Source organism: Scardinius erythrophthalmus, assembly GCF_964197995.2.
Source record: "Scardinius erythrophthalmus genome assembly, chromosome: 2".
In the NCBI taxonomy this organism is placed as follows: Eukaryota; Metazoa; Chordata; class Actinopteri; order Cypriniformes; family Leuciscidae; genus Scardinius; species Scardinius erythrophthalmus.
This window is the reverse complement of record NC_138222.1, coordinates 45571402-45595414: the sequence shown is the minus strand read 5'-3', so window position 1 is coordinate 45595414 and position 24013 is coordinate 45571402. Positions and strand designations below refer to the sequence as shown.

The following is a 24013-nucleotide window of genomic DNA, read 5'->3' as shown; positions in this document are numbered from 1 at the left end:
AGTTGATACTGATCACCTGTACTCTGGGACTATACTAATCCTCACAGGCTTGTGTTGTGTTATGAAAGAGAGGAATGTCTGTTGATAGCGGTTTACAGTATTATGAATAATTTACTGTGTTTCCCTCGGTGTTGTACTGTCTCATCAAAGAGAGAGCACCTTTGGCTCTCATTCAGCCTGAGCTTCAGTGAATTGTAAAACTGTAATCGATTATGATGTGCATATTATTTCCTTCTTTGTACATTTGTGTTTGTCAGCCCTATTTGGATGTTTTCAATTTATTATGCCATCTTTACACTGTAAAGGCAACACAGATGCTGCATCTGAAGTGGCATACCTCAACAAGATACAATTTTTTTGCTGCACAAAGGGGCATCAATGCAGAAGTAATGTTATTGCATAAAATAACGACTAAAAATATGAAATTTGTTGGCAAATTGATTTAAATGTTTTAATCGCAATTGAAGGCATAGTTTTGTTGTATTCAGTTCCAAGAAAGCTAAGTAACAGGTCTTTGTGTAATTATTAGGTTTGGTAATTTGTGTGGATGACACTCATTTCATGGAAAATGCAAACACAATATGATCATTTATAATGTAATGATAAAACATTATTTTAGTATTAATTTATCAAATTTCTAATACTTTATAATCTTACATGTGTAAAATCCTGCTCTCAACCAGTGTTTGCTTTAATATTTATTTGCATGATTTTATTTCACCCGTTAAGCTTTGATAATGATTCAATTACATGTATATTTTGAAATGACAGCAAAAACATTTGAACAAAATGCAAGAATGCACAGAAGCGAAGCAGCATCAGGTCAAAGCTGCATATTTTTGCAGCATTGTGTCTTTACAGAATTTAAGCTTGAGCAGTGAAGAGTTTTTACTCACCTGTGAATTGATGCCTTCTGTCTCTCAAAGCATGAGTAAGAAAAAACAGCTTCATTGTTTCCTTCTGAGTCACTACCTCTTTTAAAAATAGCAACATCTCTGTTGTGTCTTTCCAATAACTAAACCATTGATCACTTTTATCTCACTCTGTCTGACAGGCTTGTCTTTTTAAACCTTTCAGTGTTAGTGATGTACTCCATCTATCGACAAGCTTCGAACTGACAGTGATATGCACTTTCGTGAGTATTGTCATGGGGCACAGACTCAGAGGAACCCTCCCTGATCCGTTGCTTAAAAGGATGGTTCGGAGTAAAATCAACCTAGGGTCCTTTGCTCCATGACCTCAAGCCAAACACCCCCCCAGAAGCCTTTTTTTTACCTTGGTCGAACATTATTAAAGTTAGAGCTTATTTAGAGATATCAGCCTTATGGGTTAGTGCAGGGGTTAATGGATCCAAGGATGTATCTCGTAAATTACCCCACTAATAATGCCCAGTATTGTACCAAACTTCTACAGTCGTACAAATAGGTTCTGTACTCATAAAACGAGGCATTGGAAAGTTTGTAAGTACATCAGGAGTTTATTTAAATAACACTTGCCTGATGGCTCATGGCTAACCCGGACGTCGAGGTCACTTCCGTGATTTGGGAAAAGCACGTAAAAGTGCTGGCAGAAAGCGATGCATAAGGATGTAGTGTAACAACGCCCAGTTTCAGGAATACACTAATATTTTGTTGGTAGTACCAGTTTGCAACAATTATTAGTTAACACTAAGTTGTCAACACTTCGGAAAAAATAATAATTCGTCATTACACTACATCCTTATGCATCGCTTTCTGCACAAGAGTCAACTCTAATACAGGCAGGCAAACTCGTGCATTAACGAGACCGGACAAAGAACACTGAAAACACAGGAACTTATATACTGAGGATGATAAGGTGAACAGAATGACAAATCATATTATCTAGCTGCCAACTGCAATTATTGGGGCCAAGCGCAAAGATGACAATAAGACATGCCAACATGGCTGGGAGTGTCAGATCAACTGCAACAATGAGAAATTAAAGACATTTAAAGATGATTTTAGACCAAATGGCTGAAAAATCATATGTACAGTAACTAAAAATATGATTTAATGGGTAATCAAGACACATACAGAGTTTTGTAATGGTACACCAATGCATTCGTAAAGTGTTGCATTTATATCGTGAAATTATAATGGCAATGTCCTTGTTTTGTTCTATTATAGCGCTGCTTTTATGTGTCCTCGAAGTGAGCCCATACATGTGCGTGTTAAATTTGGTGAAAATATCTCATTTTCTTTTGGAGGTATAGACATTTCTATGTATGAGAGCATAACAAATGACCCATGAGCAACTTTGATTGGATTTTTTTGCTACTTACTATAAAAATGTTGACATTTGGGCTGTAGCATGTAGCCAACGACCTATGTTTCCAAACTTCCTACAGTGATTTCGTCTCGATCGGTCTAACGGTTTTGAAGATATTTGCAAATATTTTTAAGTGCTAATTTTCAACATTGCGCTAACAATAAGGCAAACCCTAGAATTTTTGGTATCGCTAGACTCGGCAAGGATTCAGGAATGTAAGGAGATGACTCCCATGAAAATTAAGTTATAAGCATGTAAATAATTTTTCTCACCACTAGGTGGTGCTGGTCCGAAACTTCTCAGACTCTTTCAGAGCATCGTGCCAATGACCCATACTAAGTTTTGTAACGATACGTTCATGCGTCCATTAAAATACAGCTTTTCAGTACAAAATTCTAAATGGCCGATGCCCAAAATGGCCAATATGGAAAAATTGGATATGGAAAAATTGGATATTTTCGACTCGGCATGGTGCCCTGAATCTAACGAGAGGTATTATGATTTTATGATTTTTGGACAAACCGTTCAGAAGTTATAATCAAAAATAGCTATTTTATATTTGCTATGGTGACTGTTCAGACTGTCCTCTATCAGTGTGCCAAATTTCATAACTTTCCCGCAAGCGGTTCTATGGGCTGCCATAGACTTCCATACGGAAGAAGAAACGGATGAAGAAGAATAAGAAGAATGCCAGCGATTTCAATAGGTGCCTACGCACTTTCAGTGCTTGGCCCCTAACTTAGACGACAAACGAGTGGCGGGAACAGAACAAAGGAAAACAGAAACCAAACGTCAATGTGTGATCATCAACGAGTGGATCTCTGAGCTGGAGTGAGTGTGTGGAGGCGGGGCTGATTTGTATATTCATTGAACCACGTATAATAAATGATGCAAGGGTGTAGAGTTCCTATAAGTAATTTTAAGGCATGATGAATTTTTTTTCAAGGAACTTTTAAATATGTCCTTTTGGTTTTAAGGGATAAAATTATTGACTACAGGCTTTAAGTTAAATTTAGAGATCAGTTAAAACAATAGTAACTTTAGTCCACATGTGAACATCAACATTTATTTTAATTATTGATGGATTCTTATTTCTACTTCATAAATAATTTTTATTCATGTGCATACAGTACCATACAACGTTAGGATTTTAGATTAATAAACTCCATAGAAAGCATAACAATGTTTTGACTGAAGAGAACATGAGAAATGTTCTGTATAAATAGACGATTAAGAAAATATAATGTTTTTGGATATTTTTCACGCTGTCTCTTGATGTTTTATTTAATGAAGATAGGAAAGAGCACAGGTCACAGCAGTGTGTTTGTACCTGCATGTCACGTCCTGTCCACCGCACATTCAACGGATGATGATAATGTATGTTATGATGTGCATACATTGGAGACCATTTACGTTTCATTTATATTTTGTTTTAAGCTACATATATATGCAGTTTTATTGTTTCAGATTTCTGAGACAGATGATGTTATAAAGTTGGAGACAACCAGTACCGTGCCCTTACCATTCCTACTGTAATTTAATAGTCATGTTGCAAGCCATCCATTTTGACAGTTGTTTTAACAAGAGGTTGAAAGTCATGCATTGTTACTGTATTCACACTGTACTGTACTGTACTGTACTGTACTGTACACGCTCAAGGAATAAAGCCCTGCATTATTAAATAAAATATGCATTATTATGCATTATTCTCTTAAATTATTTAATGTTCCTTTGTAAAAATACATTTGTTACATAAGTTTGAACATTTCTGAATCCTTTGTGAAAAAAATCTATGTAAAATCACTTTACCAAGATGAATTGCATTGTTCCTGTTACATACGAAGATCATGAACTGACACTCTCAAATATGAAGGAGCACAACATTTAGTACAGATAAATATATGTCTGATTAGATAGTTGTGAGATTAGATCAGCTGACTAACAGTTTGAAGCTGGGCTACAAGTTCTTCAGTCAAAGGCTATTCTACTGCGGAACCACAATTCCATTCTATTCCATCTTCTTTTCTTTCAAAGTAGAAACATGTTAATGGCCAAATGATAAATATAAGTGCAATACATCAGGTGGAAAGATGAAATGTGTTAAATCCAGTCATCAATGGACCTCTCTCTTTATCTGTCAGGACATGTCATATTTGGTATTATATTTAAAGCAGTAAACTCCTAGTATAAGAGGTGCAGACAGAGGAAGAGCAAGAAACAGGAGATTAAGTGATGGTAGAATTTTTGAATGGAGTTTACAGAGTAATTTTAGTTGCATGATCTTATTTGCATCTCGATGATGTGCTTTTGTCTGATCAGCATAAAAACGTTTTTTTTTTACCAGGCAAAGTAAAATGAATGTTTCACAACATTGTCCTGTGACATTAAAAGAGACTGAGATGACAATACAGCACAGAACATTGGTAAATTAATTTTAACTATATTAAGACATTCATATAAAGATAAAGTATAAAAGAGAATAAAGAAACAACATGAATTAAGATGTTTGTGACTGCTATCCAGATATCACGCCAAAGGTGTTTAATCCTGAAAAAATACAAGGAAACAGTAATAAATGTAGCACTGCATACTGTGCACAAATGGCTTGTACAAATATCGTCATCACTAAACATTGAGTGCTCATAAAAATAAGTCTATTCACTATTTAGGCCAGGGTCAGCACTGGCCACCAAGATGATTGTTTTGCTCACCCTATAGCATTTGAGTGATTTTAAGTGAGGGAGCTGTCTGAGGGGCTTTGCCACCAAAATTTGTCTGTGTGGGCGTAGTCAGTCTTCCGGCGCAATCGGCCGAAGCGAACGATCGAGCGGCGGCCGTTTATGACGTCATGACCGGGTCGCGCCGGCGCATCGAAACCAGAAGCTGACGAAACCATTGTCTAGTGTGAATAGGTGTTCATGTGTGTAGTCAAATGGAGAAATTATGTGTTAAGTATATTATGTGTGAAGTGTTTATTATTAATATATTTAAGCCAAGGCCAAACCTGAAGACAGGACTTGTTAACCAAGTTCGGAAGCGAGAGTGCAACTGTGGTGCCTCAAGCGAACAAAACCTTTGTGTACTGGTGTACTGTAGATACGTTGTTTTTTTTTTGAAGAGTTTTCGTCTTTATTTTTTTGTTGTTGTACTTTTTATGTTTTTTTTCTTTTCTTTTTGTGTGCACCTGTATATATACTTCACTGTGGACAGTCTTCTTATTGGCACTGTTAATAAATTCCACCTTGCACAAAGTGCTTCTGCGAGTGCGCCATCCTTTTACATCCATACACGGACTCACATTTCTCCCCGAAGACGAGCTGGTAGGCTCTTCATCACACAACAAAAATACATCATTTCCTATTCATTTTGGACAAAGTATGGGACATCTTGGACATCTGATTCCCACAGCAGTTGCTTACATCTGTTAAACGCTTTAACTGATCTCTAACTTTCTAACACAGAAATTGACTTATCAACTGCACATACCTCTGCTTAGCCATGACTTGAACTGTGGTCAAAAGCTGATGACTTAACATCCAGGTTGGCATGCCCTCACATGATTATGATTGGTCGATTGTTAAGCTTAAATCTGATTGGCTAAAGAGTACGACTGACCCAGGTGGGAGGAGAGCGCTGCCAGGAAAGTCTCAAAAATACACACACAAATCCACGGCGATTCACATACGAATGATTTGCACATTCAGATTCAAGGATAAACTCATACATTTTAATAATTTAAAACTTTTTGTGCACAGTTGTGTTTCTATGAATTGTGTTTTGCATTTGTGAAATGTATTTTATGAATATCTAATTTTATTTTGCGCACATGAATAGCTTTTTGTGAAAAAAATGTGGTTTCCTGCGTGTGAAACTGCATGTGTGCTTAATGTTTTTTTGCGTGAAATAATAATGAGACTGACCTATCTCCATATACGAGAGCAGTGGGATGTAGTATTTTTTTGTGCTTGCAGCCATCTCCTGTGTGTGCGCTGAATACGTAAGCTTAGTTTTTGCTTTGTGTCTTTGCTAACTCTTTCCTCTCATTCATTTTAACCCTTTTCTTTATTTCCTCCCTTTTTTGTGTTCTCTCACACTATCTTCTCTGCTCCTGCTGGCTCCTCCTGCACCTCCTCGTTTAGTACAAGAAGCGGAACAGGAAGAAGTTAAAGCCATAGCAGAGGTTCAGGCCCCTCGCTCGGCTAAAAAAACCAAGCCGCCTACCTCCACTCCTCAGACTGGCAGCGCCAAGAAGGAGAAAAAGGGCAAGCACAAAGGTTAGCTGAGAAGCCTACTAACCGTCAGGCCCAGCGTGTGCACGAAAATCTGTGTGTGTGCTTGTGTCTGAGTGTGTGAAGGACATTTGTGTCATCCAGTGATTCATTTTGTGTCATGATCAGCACACTGTACAGAAATAAAAAAAAAAATGATTGAGGACGATCACATGCGTCATGACAGCATTGTTTGCTCCTTATGAATGTACACTACCATTCAAAAGTTTTCGGCCAGTAAGAATTTTTTTTTTTTTTTTTTTTTTCAGCAAAGATGCATTAAATTGATCAAAAGTGACAGTAAGGGCTTTTATAATGTTACAAAAAAAATATATATTTTATCTGCTTAAAATAAATGCTGTTCTTTTGAACTTTTTAGCAATTCATTTGTTCGCCTGCCCATTCAGCCTTAAAGGTTAATAGTAAACTAACTTGGCTTGCTGTCTTTGGAGGAGGCTCGAACCCGAGGTTTGGCTTGAACTCCGAGTTAAAAACCCCCATGATGAAATTGCGCATAAGAGGATAAAGATAAAGAAGAATTTGTCAATGAAATGACGTTGTGTCTTCTTCTGCTTATATAGTATGCTTTTAATGATGATTGACAGGACTGAATGTTTAGGCTCCTCCCGAACCTACGTTTTGAACTTCATTTAATCCTGAAAAAATGTATTATGGTATAAATTACAGGAATAAATTACATTTAAAATAAATTAAAAAAGAAAAGTTTTTTTAAATTGTAATAATATTACTATTTTTACTGTATTTGTGATCAAATAAATGATTAGTTGAGCATAAGAGACTTCTTTCAAAAAGATAGAAAAATCCTTACTGACCCCAAACACTTAAACAGTATTAATGTATTCATTTATTTTTTATTTTTTATGGTTTTCACATCAATTTCAACACTCAGTTTCACATCGATTTCAACACTGCCCTTTTGCCATGCACGTAAAGGTTGTGTGTTTCTTACCCTTTGTCTGTTGACATGTAAAACAGCAATGCCAGTTAGCATTTCTATTGTTTTGAGCTCTCCTGCTGAATTGTTACACTATTGACTTTGACCTTAATGACCTTAACAGTACTGCTTTTTCTGTCATCGTTTTCTCACTCTCATGTTGTTCCAAACTTGTATGACTCTTCCTTCTGTGAAACACAAAAGAAGATTTTATTGAAACATATCTTAGTGTGTTTTTGTCTGTATTTTCTATAGCTGACAGTGTACCCCATTGACTTTCAAAATATGTTCTTCTTCTGTTCCACAGAAGAAAGAAAGCCAAGAAATGATGGAACAGTGTTAATTTGCTTCCTAATTGGAAAAAAGTAAACATTTAAAAAGCACATCATTCCAGTCAAACAGCAGATACTGTAATTTGCAATTTACTTAAACTATACCACAGCTATATACAATCTTCTCATGTCTTTATGTTCTCCATACTGTTATTTTTTCTATTCCTCCTCATCTAATTCCATCTCCTTGTGAGGGTGTTGATTTTTTTTTTTACTGCTTTCTCAAATGACAATGACAGCATGGCACACAACGTTAATGAACGCACCCCTGGAGATAGACCAAACCGCTGCTCTACTGCCAATCCTTCCTCAAGGAATAACAAAATCCTCTCTAATACTGTTTATACTGTAGGAGCAGCTGCTGTCCGCCTGCCATGACCTACTGCAGCCTTCATCACTACAAGACACAAACATTCATGAAACAGACAAATGCCGTCTCTCTATAATGCCCTGGATATTAGACACATGGGCTCGATCCATCAAGCAGCAGCAGTAGTGATGCTTTTAGCTCAACGTCAGCACCATTATGACTCACACAAGGCATTTGGATTTCTTTCTGGGGGCGAATGTATTTTTTGCTTTTTATTCACTGAAGGTGTGACTTTTATTTGAGCAGCTGTCATTGCTATAAACAAGCCTACAATTCGATAAATGAGTAAAGTCGAGTTTAATAGAGTGCTGCAGGAATAATATTTTTGTAGGTCAACCCAGACGTTAGCACTTCTCTTGAGTTTAGTATTCTTACACATTTTGTCCATCAAGATAACCCTCACAACTGAACACAACTTTAATGAATTTTGACACCAAATACAATCTCCAAAAGCTAACGTTAGGCTATAAACAAAAGTTAGGCTTTTGCTTCTTGTCTGAACACAGCCATTTCTTCACCTTTTTCTCTTTTATTACAATTCTGCTAGTCGTCTTCTGAGACTGCGACATTTAAACCATCATTATGTCCCCGCACTCATGTAACAAACCTCGACACAGGTCATGGTGGTTTATACGTGACATAACCAACACAAACAGATCTGTGACTCGCAAATGATGATTTCAAATCAAACATGCTATTTCTGGACCCCAAGCTTTGAAAGAATAAGCTGATACACATGTCTTGTTCATGCTATGAAGACTATTCTTGATTGATTAAGATACTCTCTGTCTCTCTGGCTCTTTCTTTGATGATTACTCACCTTGTTAAAGAGCCCCATCACAGGGCACTTTAACCTCAATGACAATCACAGTCTAAATGCAATAGTTATTATTGTGCAACCACGAGCACTCATGCCTCTCGGCCATCTAGTCAGAGCTAATTCCCTGACATTGTTCAGCAGACGAACCCCTGAAGGGGGGTGAAGGGTCTCTTTTGCTATAATGACTTGATTTAGCCTGGTTGGATGCAAGGATGGATGGATGGATGAATGGGAGCTGTGTGCAGTTGCATGTTGCTGTGCTTGACATAGGACAACATGTTCTTCCCCTGATAGTGACTAATTGGATGAAATATAAAACCCAGACTGACATAAGAGCATCTATAAATAGATGATAGCAAATTCTTGAAACCCCAAGGGCACTTAAAAGCGTCAGCACATGTTCACTGATAAGGTTTTATATCGCATACACTATTGTTCAAAAGTTTGGAATAATGAAGTTTTGTTTAATGTTTTTGAAAGAAGTCTCTTATGCTCACCAAAGCTGCATGTATTTGATAAAAAAATACAGAAAAACAGTAATATTTTTTAAAAAAATTACAGTTTAAAATGTATTCCTTTATTACAGTGTAGCAGAATTTTCAGCAGTCATTACTCAGTCTTCAGTGTCACATGATCCGTTTTCATTTTTGTGATTTTAACATTTAAACAAAACGTTCTGGTGCACTCTGACAAGAAAATAGAGGGAAAATACAACATTTCCTTAAAGCAAAAAAACAAAAAAACAAAAAACCTTGACAGTAGGGCTGGGTATTAACACATATTTTACAATTCGATTTGAGATTTGATTTTGAATCGAAAGCTTGCAATCTGATTCAATTTTTTTTTTTTTTTTTTTTTTTTTTTGATACAGGTTCTGTACTTGGTAAAATCTCTCTCAATTAATGCTGTAAACTATTCAGGGAACCCCAGATATAATAATATTAAAGGTTAAAATTAACGATACCACTTTACAATAAGGTTTCAACTTGTCATGAACTGAGAATGAACAATACTTCTACAGCATTTATAATCTTAGTTAATGTTAATTTCTACATTTACTAATACATTATTAAAATCAAAAGTTGTATTTGTTAACATTAGTTAATGCACTGTGAACTAACATGAACAAACAATGAACAACTGTATTTTTAACTAGCATTAACAAAGATTAATAATTACTGTAACAAATCTATTGCTCACTGTTAATTCATGTTAGTTATTACATTAACTAATGTTAACAAATGATACCTTATTGTAAAATGTTACCAAATTAACTGATGTATAGGCTACTTGCATTTAAATTACACAAAAGGAAGTTTTATAATAATGTACTGTAATAATAATGATGTTTCTATTCATTTTTTATATATAAACATTTAAATGGTGGCTGTAATAAAATGGATTTATTCAAACATCCATTAAATACTGAAGAACAGGTTAAGTAAAAAAATACAATGAATATGCAATATAGTGCATATATTTAGCAAAATGCTCCTGTAAGTAAATTTTTCTAGCTGACTAATGAGTTTTTTGGACATTGAATGGCTTTTCTGAGGTAAATGTTTAATTGACGTCTTTCTGGTTGAAGCATTGATTGAGTGATTACATAAGACATATACATTCATTTAATTGTACTGTTTCTTTCAAAGTACTTTCTGATGTTCAAACATGTTTATTTCGTGCTATAACTAGTAAAGCGCAAGAGATGGTCGTTCACTCGTGCTTGAACTGAGGCACTAGAGCGATCTATCATGACAGGTTAAAGAGCATAAAAATACCTCGACAGCTCGAGATATTAATTGCGCCTCAAATATTTCACAGTATTAGTGTATTTTTGACCAAATAAATGCAGCCTTGGCGAGCATTAGAGACTTCTTTTAAAAGCAGTTCAAAAAATCGTAATTAGATTTGACTTTCGACTGGTAGTGTATGTGTCACAAAGTAATTCTATATGCAGAGGGATTGATTCATTTATTCATATTTGAATGTCTGTCTCCATATTTCCATAAACACCATTATTTTGTGAGAGCAAACTGGAAACGGGATGGTTGATATAGTCGAGTTAATGGTGTTACTGTGTTGTGGTGGTCCCAAAGGAATTGATGGGCCCGCTGCCTTCCAGGATGAGGGTCAGGAGCTGGGCAACCAGATTCAGATCCTGACAGTGGGCCACTCACCTGCCCAGGAGAGCGAGGCAGAGGGCCAGGGTGAGGCAGTGGGCAACACACAGTCACAGGGCAAACAGGACCTACGGGTCACCATGCTGAAGAAAGGTACACCAGCGATAGTCCTCGGAGTAACACAAACGAGAGTGGAGAGAGAGACGGATGGAGAGGCCACTATGATCATGACGACTAAGTCATGCACATTCGCTGGTTGTCACTGATCTCCTAACATGCAAAAAAAACATGTTCTTGTAATATCATCATATGGCGACTAACACTTTAAGATCTACTTACATGCTATAGCATTTATATTCAGTGTCTGCCTCTCTCTCCTCCTTCTGTGACATTTTTAGATTAGATCATGTCTTTACTGTCTGCATGACTATTTAGAGCTGGTTTGAGCCAAACTGGACTGTGGACAATCATTTGCATCTCTTTTTTTGCTAATTTGTTGAACAGACTAAAAGTGAATAGTTTTTTTACCCAAATGTTCTCTGTTTGTTGCGTCTACTGAATTTCATGCCATATTCTCTTTTGGCATTAGAGTGCAGTTATTTACAGTGTTGTTTGCAGTGCATAATGCCACCATGTTTGCTTCATGCCTGCTGCTGTTCTCTTCTCATGTTCTGTTATCAACGCATTATTTGATTAGCACCTCAAAACATTTTTCTTGTTCGAAGGAATCTCCAGTAGCATGAACTTCGATGAAGAGGAGGATGAAGACGATTTGGTCAGCTCAAGTTCATCTCAGCTCAACAGCAACACAAGACCTGGCTCTGCCACCAGCAAAAAGTCCAGCAAGGTAGCATTTCTCTGCTTATTTAAAAGTGTTCATTAATGACTTCAATAAATTAAGTTGATTTTTCAGTTTTACACAATGTGAACTGTAGATGCAGACAGCAAGGAGGCATGGAGGGAAACAAATCATGGTTACCATAGTTACCAATTAATTGCTCTGAGGCGAATAAAGATAAATATTTATGTCCACTGAAGGCAAATTTGAAGAACCGACGGTTTTATGCATAGGCATTCTAGGCACGTGCCTATGTTCGCACGTCCAGGATGGCCCAATTACAATGAGGACAAATAACATTTATTTTATTTTATTATTATTATTATTGTTTCATTCTAATGCTAAAACTCTGTAAGACAATTACTTTGTAAAATAAAACATTTAAAATCACTGTCGGGCACAAACTTCGTATCTCCATATTTACACATGAGACATGGGCAAAACCACTGGAAGGCAAGCCTGCAACCTTTAGCCAAAAAAGCTTAATGGCTAATGTTAACACTGCAGCTTTGGTGGCACGCAGCGAAGGAGACAAGAGGCTGTTTTTTTAAGAGAAGGGAATGTAGGGAACGTCGTGACAGGTAGGACTCATATATGGCATTACCACCAGCAAATGTGTAGTAGTATTATAGGCGTTGTGTAATATTCACTGTAAAATTTTCAATTTAAAAACTTTTCAACTTAAAAAGTTTTCGTGCTGCCTTAATTTTACGTTTAGTCAACTTGAAATGTGAAGTTGTACCAAGTGACAACTTGGATATTTGAGTTGACTAAACTTAAAATTTTAAGGTGGCATGAACACTTACATTTTTAAGTTGAAACATATTTCAATATTGTTTAGTGATATTGTATATTTTCTAAAGACAATATCAAAACAATAACAAAAACAATATCAATGTTTTCTTTCTTTAGCTTTCAGATTTTTTTCAGTTATAAGAATTGAATGACTGTTAGTGCCCAAAACTGTAAACACAAATCCATAATATCTCACCCAATTCCCCAAACATCCTATTTTCAGGTCAAAACGAAGCTCTACACTCAAAACCATTCACTCATGCTGAAAAACCTAACTTTGCCCTCAGACATCACACACAAGCCCTCAAAATCACACACACTACAACATAGTCTAAAACACTGGTGCAATAAATTCAAAACAACATTTCCAAAACTGGTAAGTAATGTTGCTTGTGGTTCCCCCCCTCACAAACCTTTTCACTTGATGAACACAAAAGACACAACCAGTGGATACATTGGTACATTTTTATTCATACACAGAAAACACACACACACAAAAACATTTTTTTTTCCTGTTTTACTGTTTTTTTTTTTACTCTTTCCTCTATTTTATATATATATATATATATATATATATATATATATATATATATATATATATATATATATTTACTTACAGTAAGATGTGTGTGACCATCATATGACAGTAAAAGAGCACACACAAATCATATTCTAATATGGAATTCGAATTGTATTGGAATGGTAAAGAGTGTTGGTCGTGACAGGAGGGCCTCCACTCAAGGATACAATATGGACATGTCTAAGAATGTTCCACATATGGTTGAAATATCATCATAAATAAAGATAACATTCTGGGAGTCAAGACTATAAAGGAGAAAGGATGCCCTCCCTTCACTGTCACACTCTGGGCCCTATCTTGCACCCAGCGCAATTGACTTTGTACACCGACGCACGTATCATTCCTATTTTGCACCCGCGCAAAGTGCGCTTTTCCCTCCACAGAAGCACGTCGTTAAACTAGGGAATGAACTTGCGCTCCCTGGGCGGTTCAGCGCAAAAAAGGAGGCGTGTCCCGGCGCAAACGTTCCTTCATGCTATTTTGCAGGTTTAGAAAACAATTGCGCCACAAACCAGGAAAAAATAGTTTAAAGTCAGCGGCGCGTTGCGCATGTTATTCATATGCTATTTTAAGGGCGCATGCTTGGCCATAACGCACTTTGATTCTCTCATCTACACAGAGGCAGCAGTTTTCATTTTTGCAAATCATACATTATTACGATAGATAGATAGATAGATAGATAGATAGATAGATAGATAGATAGATAGATAGATAGATAGATAGATAGATAGAAATAGATAATTTATTATAAAAACATACATCTAGCTTACACATTTACCCAAATTATCATACGCCTTTTTAACCGAAGTTAATTTGGGTGGGTTTCTCCATCCCCAACGTCCCTGACGAGTCCGTTGCTCTCCTTGGCTGTGAACCGCTCCTGGCGCGCGCCTGGCAAATCCGCCGTTAGAATACGCTTTAGAACAATCCGCCTGCTCTTAAAGGGAATGTGAGATGACGCTCTGATTGGTTTATTTCACGTTACGCCCAAACCACACCTATGAATAATGAAGCTACTTCAGACCAACCCATTTTAGACTTGCGCCTGGCGCAAATGTCATTTATCCCGCCAGGAAAATAGCAACAGCGCCAAGACCCGCCCACAAAGTTACTTGCGCTTTGCGCTTTGACACTTGCGTTTCAGATCGTTAAAATAGGGCCCTCTGTGTCACTCTGTGTGACTGTACGACTGCTGGCCTTTTCTTGCAAGAAAATAAACCTCATCAAAGACTATTGGAAATGTTTGTCTCTTATTCAGTGATAGAATTTTGTTTGCCACCACACCTCCCTGAAGGTTCTCGAGGCGATGGTAAAGTGACTCAAATTTGGCCTTACTCGTAGCCCAGCCTCCCTCATAGTCATACCATTGACAAAGACATGGGCAACTAGAGTGGCTTGAATTTCATCTTGAGACTGCTTGTCTTCTTGTCCTTGCCCTTACTCCTCATTCTTATCCCTCTTCCTTCATGTCTTTCTGGATCCATTGTTCCAAAACGCAATAAACTGATTTGGGCCCTTTTATCTATCTATTGAGGATCTGATTGATGTGTGTTAAATTTTGACTCCTAGTGTTTCCACCTGGGTAATTGTGTGCTAACTGAGCTGAAGCTGTGCTGACTTGAGTGAAAAATATTGAATGCTAGTGCTTTGTAAATGACAACATGGTCTAAGCAATAAGAAAAGAAGGGATTTGTGTGTAGAGTTTTGCAGTGACAGTTCAACAAATCTGACTCATGTGTCAAAACAGGGAATAGTGTTTATAGTTTAGTGAAATGGGTGTGCTTTTTGATAAATGGCGTTATGTTTTTGAAATTTTTGTTCAAAAGCCTGGTTATAGTGTTTAAGCAATCGAGAAAAACTGTAATTAAAAAATAAATAAAATAATGTGTTCTCTTTATGGCTTAAAGGTTTCAACAAATGAATTAGACTTGAATTTTAATGATTTATGACTGGTGTATGCCTAATAATGACATAACACTTTATAATGAATGAAGGCAACAAAATGCAAAGAGTTTAATTTAAAAAAAGTGTTCTTTCTACAGCTTTCAGATTTCCACAATTAAATTACAATTACATTTTTAGTGACTAGTATCACTGCTATGTATGCCCAATAAAGCGTTTTTTTAATGAACAGATCTTAAATGTGGTTTAATGCACACTGTAGTGACCAGTAATTTGCAGCTAATAGAGCAATTCGTGCTCTTTTTTCCGCAGTAAAGCACATTTCACAAACATCCTACTGTACGTTACGTTTACTAGAGATATAACACCAAATATAGAACATTATTCACAAGACAAACACACTAATACACAAATAAACTGTGTAATGTAAACTGTAACTGACTATCATAAAACTCTGAACGCTGGCCACTGACATCAATGCCATTATATGATAGGATGAGGTGCCTATAACGTGATCCAAGTTAGCCGTTACGCTAATGGTAAGAGCCACAGACCCTCATATCTCCCTATAATAAGACAATCTCTGGACTAGGAAAGCACAAGAAATGGGCAGTGTCCAAAAACTTAGGCAGCCGACTTGTTGACTTATGAGGCAATGAAGGCAGCGTTTGCGCATGAAGGTACCTTGCGAAACTGATTTCGAACAGACTTCTGAGGCATCTTAATGGTTTAATGATCTACAGCAAAATAGAGAGAGCTTTGGTGAAAATTAAGCAAATATTTAATTACTACAATAGTAATTTCTCACATGAAATGACATCAAAAGTGAAAAATGTTAACACACAAACTGACCACCAACCTTAACTTTCAGACGCCATCTTTATTTTTCTTGCCCAACGGTCACAGAATGTGACCAATTTAATACTCCACAGTACTCCATACCGTTAACTCCACAGTAAGTAGATCCACTTCAACAGCTAATTACTCTTTGACAGCGATGCTGACAGCGATGCTCTGTAAAATATACAGAGTTACTGCGAAAACGGAAGGTCCAAGATAAAACTCTAAAAATGGCTGCGCGTTTGTTTCTCTGGCGCATAAGGTCTATAAGCAAGTCATGATAGGCCATGCTCAATATGCAACTCTCAATTTATTTTTACAAGGTGAAGGTCAATGCTTGTTCATTCCTGTCTTTTCTGAGATATTTAAATTGAAGGTTGGCTCTTAATTCAAGCAGTCTCTGTGCGTTAGCTCCAAATGTGAACTCCTCAGTTGTGTTACATGTACAGTGCTGACACAAGCAGTCTGTGTTTTGTCATACAAGGATGTATTCTCTTGTGTCTATCTTGGCACAAAGCCTGCAATGCTGAAAATGGAGGGTCATAGTCCTGTTGTTTCCTATGGCAACAGTGAAATGATTACTTTCTTAAAATAACCTGATGGAAACCGTGCCTGTTTGAAGCCCCTTTTCTTGCCAATGTCTCATTGGTGATTTCTCTGTAGTCTGCATGGTGTTTTATAGAAATGTATAATAATTATTGCCATGGTTGTATACAGTTTATTAATAAAACAAATTCCCCCCTGGTTTCACAGACGAGGCTTAAATTAATCCCAGATGAAAAGGCATGTTTGAGCCATTTTAACTGAAAGCAACTTGCACTGACATATCTTAAAATATGTCAGTGCCATTGTTTTGTCTCAAGATGCACACCAGTAATGTTTTTTTTTTTTTTTTTTTTTTTTTTTCTAAGGCACATTTATAAAAGCTACTTAGATGCCCTAATTGAACTGTGGATAAAGCCTAATCCTGGCTTAATCTAAGCTATGGCTGTGAAACCAGGCCATTATGTATTTTATCTCGCTTTTCGAAATAACATTTAGGAACAATAATGAGAAACACCAGCACGAAACGTTAACACAAGACTGAACAGAGGATGACCTAAAATGATGACAAGGGGCTAAATGAAGGACAGGTGATTGGTTAACATGGTAACAAACCAGGCAAACTATGGGAACTAACAAGATAACAAATGAGACATGGGAAACAGGAACTAAAAACACAGGAACTGAACATAGGCACAACAAGACAAAAGAAAATCAAAATAGTGAAAATATAAACAAGGTAATTGTGACAGACTATTTGCACTTTTAAAAATGCACATCATTCTAAAACAAAATCCTGCAGTGTGACAAATAAAGAGAAAATATTATTAACACAGTAAACTTAAAAGACATAGTGATCACTAATATATATTTTTTTACTTTTGCATATACATACATTTTAACTTGGAGTATTAATGTTGAGGATGTTATTTGTCAGCTCTCCAAGATATTCCAGTAAACTTTAGTCATCAAGTCTAAATGTGTCTGTTATTTGAGTGTAGTGGATTATCCATGTCTCCTGGGCCTGACCTTGCTAACGTCATTGGGCTGCTTTGTTGCTCTTTATCATTTCAGTTTTAATCCCAGCTGCACTGCTTACATTTCAGACCACAGGGACATTTGATTCATTTACAGTGGGGTCCAAACGTCTGAGTGCACTAATGAAAATACCTCTGTTATGCATTTTTATAATTTATTAAAAGCAAGCATATCTGGAGTTCATGTACTTACTGTGAAACATTTGATTAGAAATACAGTAAAATATTTTTCTTGAGGCTTACATTCTGTCCTTATTTTACATAAACTTTTCTTTATTTTACATTTTTCAAAATTCATTACTTTCTTCCAGGATTAAATATAACAAATGTCTTAATTTTCAATGACGTTTCAGACTATTGTATGTATCCATCCATCCACTTTGTGCTTGTTTTAATTTTCTTTGTTTTATTTAATTTTTAAATGGGGGGGGGGTTAATAAATTCCAGTGAGATCTCAGACTTTTATATATTTTTTATTTTTTTTATATATATATATATATATATATATATATATATATATATATATATATACGATTATCTATAAAAAGGTAGCGTAACCTAAATCTAGGCTGTTCTTGTAGAGATAAGAGAAACATGTCTCTTTCTAAACATTCGAGAGGGAGCTTTAATGACGAACGATTTCTTTCTGCTTTATCAATGCAAAAGGAGGCAACCTCAGCTTCCACCCCATTGGCCAATGAGCCATCCATCGACGTGGATGACCTGGAGGAGTTCATTCTCAGACCCGCCCCCCAAGGGGTGACTGTGAAATGCAGGATCACACGAGATAAGAAGGGCATGGACAGGGGCATGTACCCCACCTACTACCTCCATCTGGAGAGGGAGGACGGCAAGAAGGTCAGACACACCGAAACACTGATTATTCCAAATTTTTCCAAAGAGTTTTGGCTTATTTGTAATTCATCATTGTTGTGCACCAGCAATCAAGACCTATCAGTGATACTGCATTCCTCCAATTTACTGAAGTGCTTGAAATGATTGATTCTGATGGAAGGAACCAAATTTAGCCCACAGGGATATTTAGCTATATATGACAATTAATCATAATATTGCTTCCCTGGGCAAATGTTTATCTTAAAAATATCATGGCTAATTGTAAATCACATAAAAACAATGTGTTCTATGCATCTTATTTACCAAATAGAATACATATATATATATATATATATATATATATATATATATATATATATATATATACAGTGAGGAAAATAAGTATTTGAACACCCTGCTATTTTGCAAGTTCTCCCACTTGGAAATCATGGAGGGGTCTGAAATTGTCATCGTAGGTGCATGTCCACTGTGAGAGACATAATCTAAAAAAAAAAAAATGATGATTTTTTAACTATTTATTTGTATGATACAGCTGCAAATAAGTATTTGAACACCTGTCTATCAGCTAGAATTCTGACCCTCAAAGACCTGTTAGTCTGCCTTTAAAATGTCCACCTCCACTCCATTTATTATCCTAAATTAGATGCACCTGTTTGAGGTCGTTAGCTGCATAAAGACACCTGTCCACCCCATACAATCAGTAAGAATCCAACTACTAACATGGCCAAGACCAAAGAGCTGTCCAAAGACACTAGAGACAAAATTGTACACCTCCACAAGGCTGGAAAGGGCTACGGGGAAATTGCCAAGCAGCTTGGTGAAAAAAGGTCCACTGTTGGAGCAATCATTAGAAAATGGAAGAAGCTAAACATGACTGTCAATCTCCCTCGGACTGGGGCTCCATGCAAGATCTCACCTCGTGGGGTCTCAATGATCCTAAGAAAGGTGAGAAATCAGCCCAGAACTACACGGGAGGAGCTGGTCAATGACCTGAAAAGAGCTGGGACCACCGTTTCCAAGGTTACTGTTGGTAATACACTAAGACGTCATGGTTTGAAATCATGCATGGCACAGAAGGTTCCCCTGCTTAAACCAGCACATGTCAAGGCCCGTCTTAAGTTTGCCAATGACCATTTGGATGTGTCATGGGAGAAAGTCATGTGGTCAGATGAGACCAAAATAGAACTTTTTGGTCATAATTCCACTAAACGTGTTTGGAGAAAGAAGAATGATGAGTACCATCCCAAGAACACCATCCCTACTGTGAAGCATGGGGGTGGTAGCATCATGCTTTGGGGGTGTTTTTCTGCACATGGGACAGGGCAACTGCACTGTATTAAGGAGAGGATGACCAGGGACATGTATTGCGAGATTTTGGGGAACAACCTTCCCTCAGTTAGAGCATTGAAGATGGGTCGAGGCTGGGTCTTCCAACATGACAATGACCCGAAGCACACAGCCAGGATAACCAAGGAGTGGCTCTGTAAGAAGCATATCAAGGTTCTGGCGTGGCCTAGCCAGTCTCCAGACCTAAACCCAATAGAGAATCTTTGGAGGGAGCTCAAACTCTGTGTTTCTCAGCGACAGCCCAGAAACCTAACTGATCTAGAGAAGATCTGTGTGGAGGAGTGGGCCAAAATCCCTCCTGCAGTGTGTGCAAACCTGGTGAAAAACTACAGGAAACGTTTGACCTCTGTAATTGCAAACAAAGGCTACTGTACCAAATATTAACATTGATTTTCTCAGGTGTTCAAATACTTATTTGCAGCTGTATCATACAAATAAATAGTTAAAAAAATCATACATTGTGATTTCTGGATTTTTTTTTTTAGATTATGTCTCTCACAGTGGACATGCACCTACGATGACAATTTCAGACCCCTCCATGATTTCTAAGTGGGAGAACTTGCAAAATAGCAGTGTTCAAATACTTATTTTCCTCACTGTATGTGTGTGTGTGTGTGTGTGTGTGTGTTGTATTAGTTGTTTATGCCATTCCTCAAAATATGGAAACGCTTTCTCAGAATGTTTATATAAGGTCTCTTTCTCTGATGGATCTTTTTGATGTCAGTTTTGTGCTGCGGTTCGGTGCCCAATTAAATTCTGTCACACTTTAGGTTTTCCTTTTAGCTGGGAGGAAGAGAAAGAAGAGCAAAACATCCAATTACCTCATCTCCATCGACCCAACTGACCTATCACGAGGTGGCGAGAGCTTTATTGGCAAACTGAGGTATAGTTAAAGATGACTCATCGTGTCGTGTGATTCATAAGGTAGCGTAACCTAAATCTATGCTGTTCTTATAGAGATAAGAGAAACGTGTCTCTTTCTAAACATTCGAGAGGGAGCTTTAATGAGTTCATGTGCATGTGTGCACTGCTGAACCTATTTAAAACTGTAATTGGGTTCATTGCTGGTGTGCTGGAGTGTCCTCATTCATATGAGAAGAGAGCAACTGCATGCATGTTGATGTCTGAGTCTCAATGCGGCACTTTTAAAAAACAAACTTAATATGAAATATGTTAAAATGCCATAATTCTTATTAGTACAAAAATTGCTTACATTTTTTTTCTTTTGATTTGAGGGTGAAATATGGATAGACATAGTCTTGGCAGTCTTTAGTTTTTAGTACTCAGTCTTTTTTCTGTGTCAGGATGCAATCTTAATTGTAAGAGTTTCTTAATAAGCGCAATGTCATCCCCACAGATCAAACCTTATGGGTACCAAGTTTACAGTATATGACAGCGGTTTGAACCCAGTCAAGACCACCTCCAGCCTAGAAGCAGGGAATCTACGACAGGAGCTTGCAGCGATCTGCTATGTGAGTTTGTGAGCATGGTGTTGGTCAGTGGCCAGCAGAGAGCCAGCACCCAGCCCTAAGGGCACAGTGGCCACTAGATCTTAGAGCCACGAGCAATGATGAGCCAAGTCTGACCTCTGCTGGTTGGTTTTGTACATAGCAATACCCCTGATAAAGGGAAAACGGGTTAAAATAATTTATTATTATTATTTAAATTTGATAAATGACAAGTATGTAAACATGGTGGCTAATTTAGGTGTGAATGATTGTTTGTCTTCTGTTCTACAGGAAACTAATGTTTTAGGGTTCAAAGGGCCTCGAAAGATGAGTGTCATTATTCCTGGAATGAACATGGACCATGAAAGGGTCTCCATCAGGCCTCGAAATGTGAGTGCAGGGTTGTTTAGAATGCCTTTTTGTGAATAAATATGAAAAATCAACTTGAAACAGAAGTTGTGATAGTCTTTTAGTCCCTGCCGTGACGGATGTCTGAGTGAAACGGCTTCTCTTACAAGAAAAATCTAGGGCAGGATAAATCATTTATAATAAATACTGCAATATTTCATTAAAAAAATAGGAACTGACAATTTTGATTTTGACTTTAATGAGCCAGAATCTCATAAGGGCAAAGGTAGTTCTCAAAATATGGTGACAATCAGTTAATTCTAGAAATGAAAAAAAATTCTATATATTTTGTTCAATTTGCCAGGTGCTTAAAATACTGCAAAATACTTGTATGACATGCGTTTGTTTGTTTGTTTGTTTGTTTGTTTGTTTGTTTTTGTTTATTCATTCACTCACTCAGCATTAGTACTGCATCTAACGAGTGCAAAAAAGTAATTTTGTATAATATGAATAACTTAAAAAGAATGTTTTACTGGTGTCATCAATGTGAAATGACTAGCACTATGAAAATACAAAAACCTTTGGAGGAAGAAGGAGAGGCCGTTCAAATGTGCACATGATAATATCATTGAAGACATTATTAATTTGCATTTTACTTAAATCATTTACAGTATTTATGTATCATTTATGTTACATGAGCAGTAAAATATTATGTAATGTCTGTTTTGGGCCAGTGCAGAACAATAGTCAGATGAAACCAATAAACGTTGAGTCGTTGACCTATATATTACATACAGCTGTTAGTGTTAGCAGCAAAGTTACATGCTCTAATGGAAAGCTAATCCTCCCCCACATCTGTCTATCGCAGGACCATGAGTCTCTACTGGCTCGATGGCAGAACAAAAGCACTGAGAGTGTGATAGAGCTCCACAACAAGACGCCTGTGTGGAACGATGATACTCAATCATATGTGCTCAACTTCCATGGCAGAGTCACACAAGCATCTGTCAAAAACTTTCAGATCATTCATGACAATGACCGTGAGTGAAACAAAAACTTTTTTTTTTTTTAGATAAATTCTACTATATCTGGATATATATATATATATATATATATATATATATATATATATATATATATATATATATATATATATATATATATATATACATATACATACACATACTCTAGAGATGGATTTTATTTGTTAATTATTCTGTATTCTCGCTCTTTTCTGTATACAGCGGATTACATTGTGATGCAGTTTGGTCGCGTAGCAGAGGATGTCTTCACAATGGATTACAACTACCCCATGTGTGCCCTGCAGGCGTTTGCTATTGCTCTGTCCAGCTTTGACAGCAAGCTAGCCTGTGAGTAGCCGTGTCTCTCTGCCAGCCACAACCACGAAAGAACCCAGCCAGACTGCTTTACAAGCTGAATCACTGAGTCAAGGGCTGCAGTGAACTCCAATGCAGCAGAGTCCCTCTCTCAAGATCCTCCTTTTGGAGGCATGAATGCGTATAGAGTTTGTGTGTTTGTGTGAATGTGTGTGAGCAAGGTTTGTGTGCGTGTGTGTGTGTGAGCGAGGTTTCTGCTTTTTTCTTTTTTTTTTTTAAAAGGGCATCACAGTTTGGGGAAAGCACAAAGACTTCACAATTCAAGAGCGTGGAGATTATCGGAAGATGGTGCATTCATTTAAATCGACAGTCAAAAAATCTCCTAGTCGATTTCTTTACTTAACCGACAAGGTAACACTAACATTTTGCTAATGTTAAAATAAGGATCTTTTACAGTAGTACTTTTGTCCCTAAGATTAAAATCAAAAACATAATTTTGCCATGGTCGTAATTCTAAAAAAACAAATTAATGTTCACTAACATATTTCTGGATATTTTATTTAATGAACTTTTGTCAAATGATTTTCAAATGTGACATTTCTTCAGTTATACGTCACTTGTGTCATACGTGTCATTTAATATATCGATTCATGCTTCACAAGGACTCCAAAGCCAGTATGAAGTATGACAGACTAACGTATTTATCCACTATTTATGTATTTATAGATTTCCAAACCATCTTCTGCTTATGTCTTACCCCATGCCCATAATTCACTGTGCTTCAAGCACAAAACTTGACCAGGGCGCCTTCACATCTGAGCTTTTGGTGCGGATTCATTATAATTCAACTGATGTGACACTTCCACGAAAGTTCATTATCATTATCAGTTCATGTCCTCCTGCACTTAAACTGCCTCAATTATGCTATTTTAAAGATTCCTAATTTTGTTTTGGAGGTCTCCTGCAATAGGTTTACATAAATCCAGGGT

General features: G+C 36.9%; 1 protein-coding gene across 1 annotated transcript in view; it reads left to right on the top strand.

Moving 5' to 3' along the window:
* Positions 1-24013, top strand: part of tub (TUB bipartite transcription factor) — a gene marked incomplete at its 5' end in the record, with an annotated part of 50809 nt that extends 26796 nt beyond the window's left edge. The window contains 9 exons of the mRNA XM_081389873.1: positions 6429-6563; positions 11131-11307; positions 11880-12001; positions 18356-18547; positions 20662-20774; positions 21249-21363; positions 21631-21729; positions 22556-22727; positions 22932-24013. Coding sequence (XP_081245999.1) covers positions 6429-6563; positions 11131-11307; positions 11880-12001; positions 18356-18547; positions 20662-20774; positions 21249-21363; positions 21631-21729; positions 22556-22727; positions 22932-23065 — 1259 coding nt within the window. The 3' untranslated portion in view covers positions 23066-24013. The remainder of the gene's footprint in view (positions 1-6428; positions 6564-11130; positions 11308-11879; positions 12002-18355; positions 18548-20661; positions 20775-21248; positions 21364-21630; positions 21730-22555; positions 22728-22931) is intronic.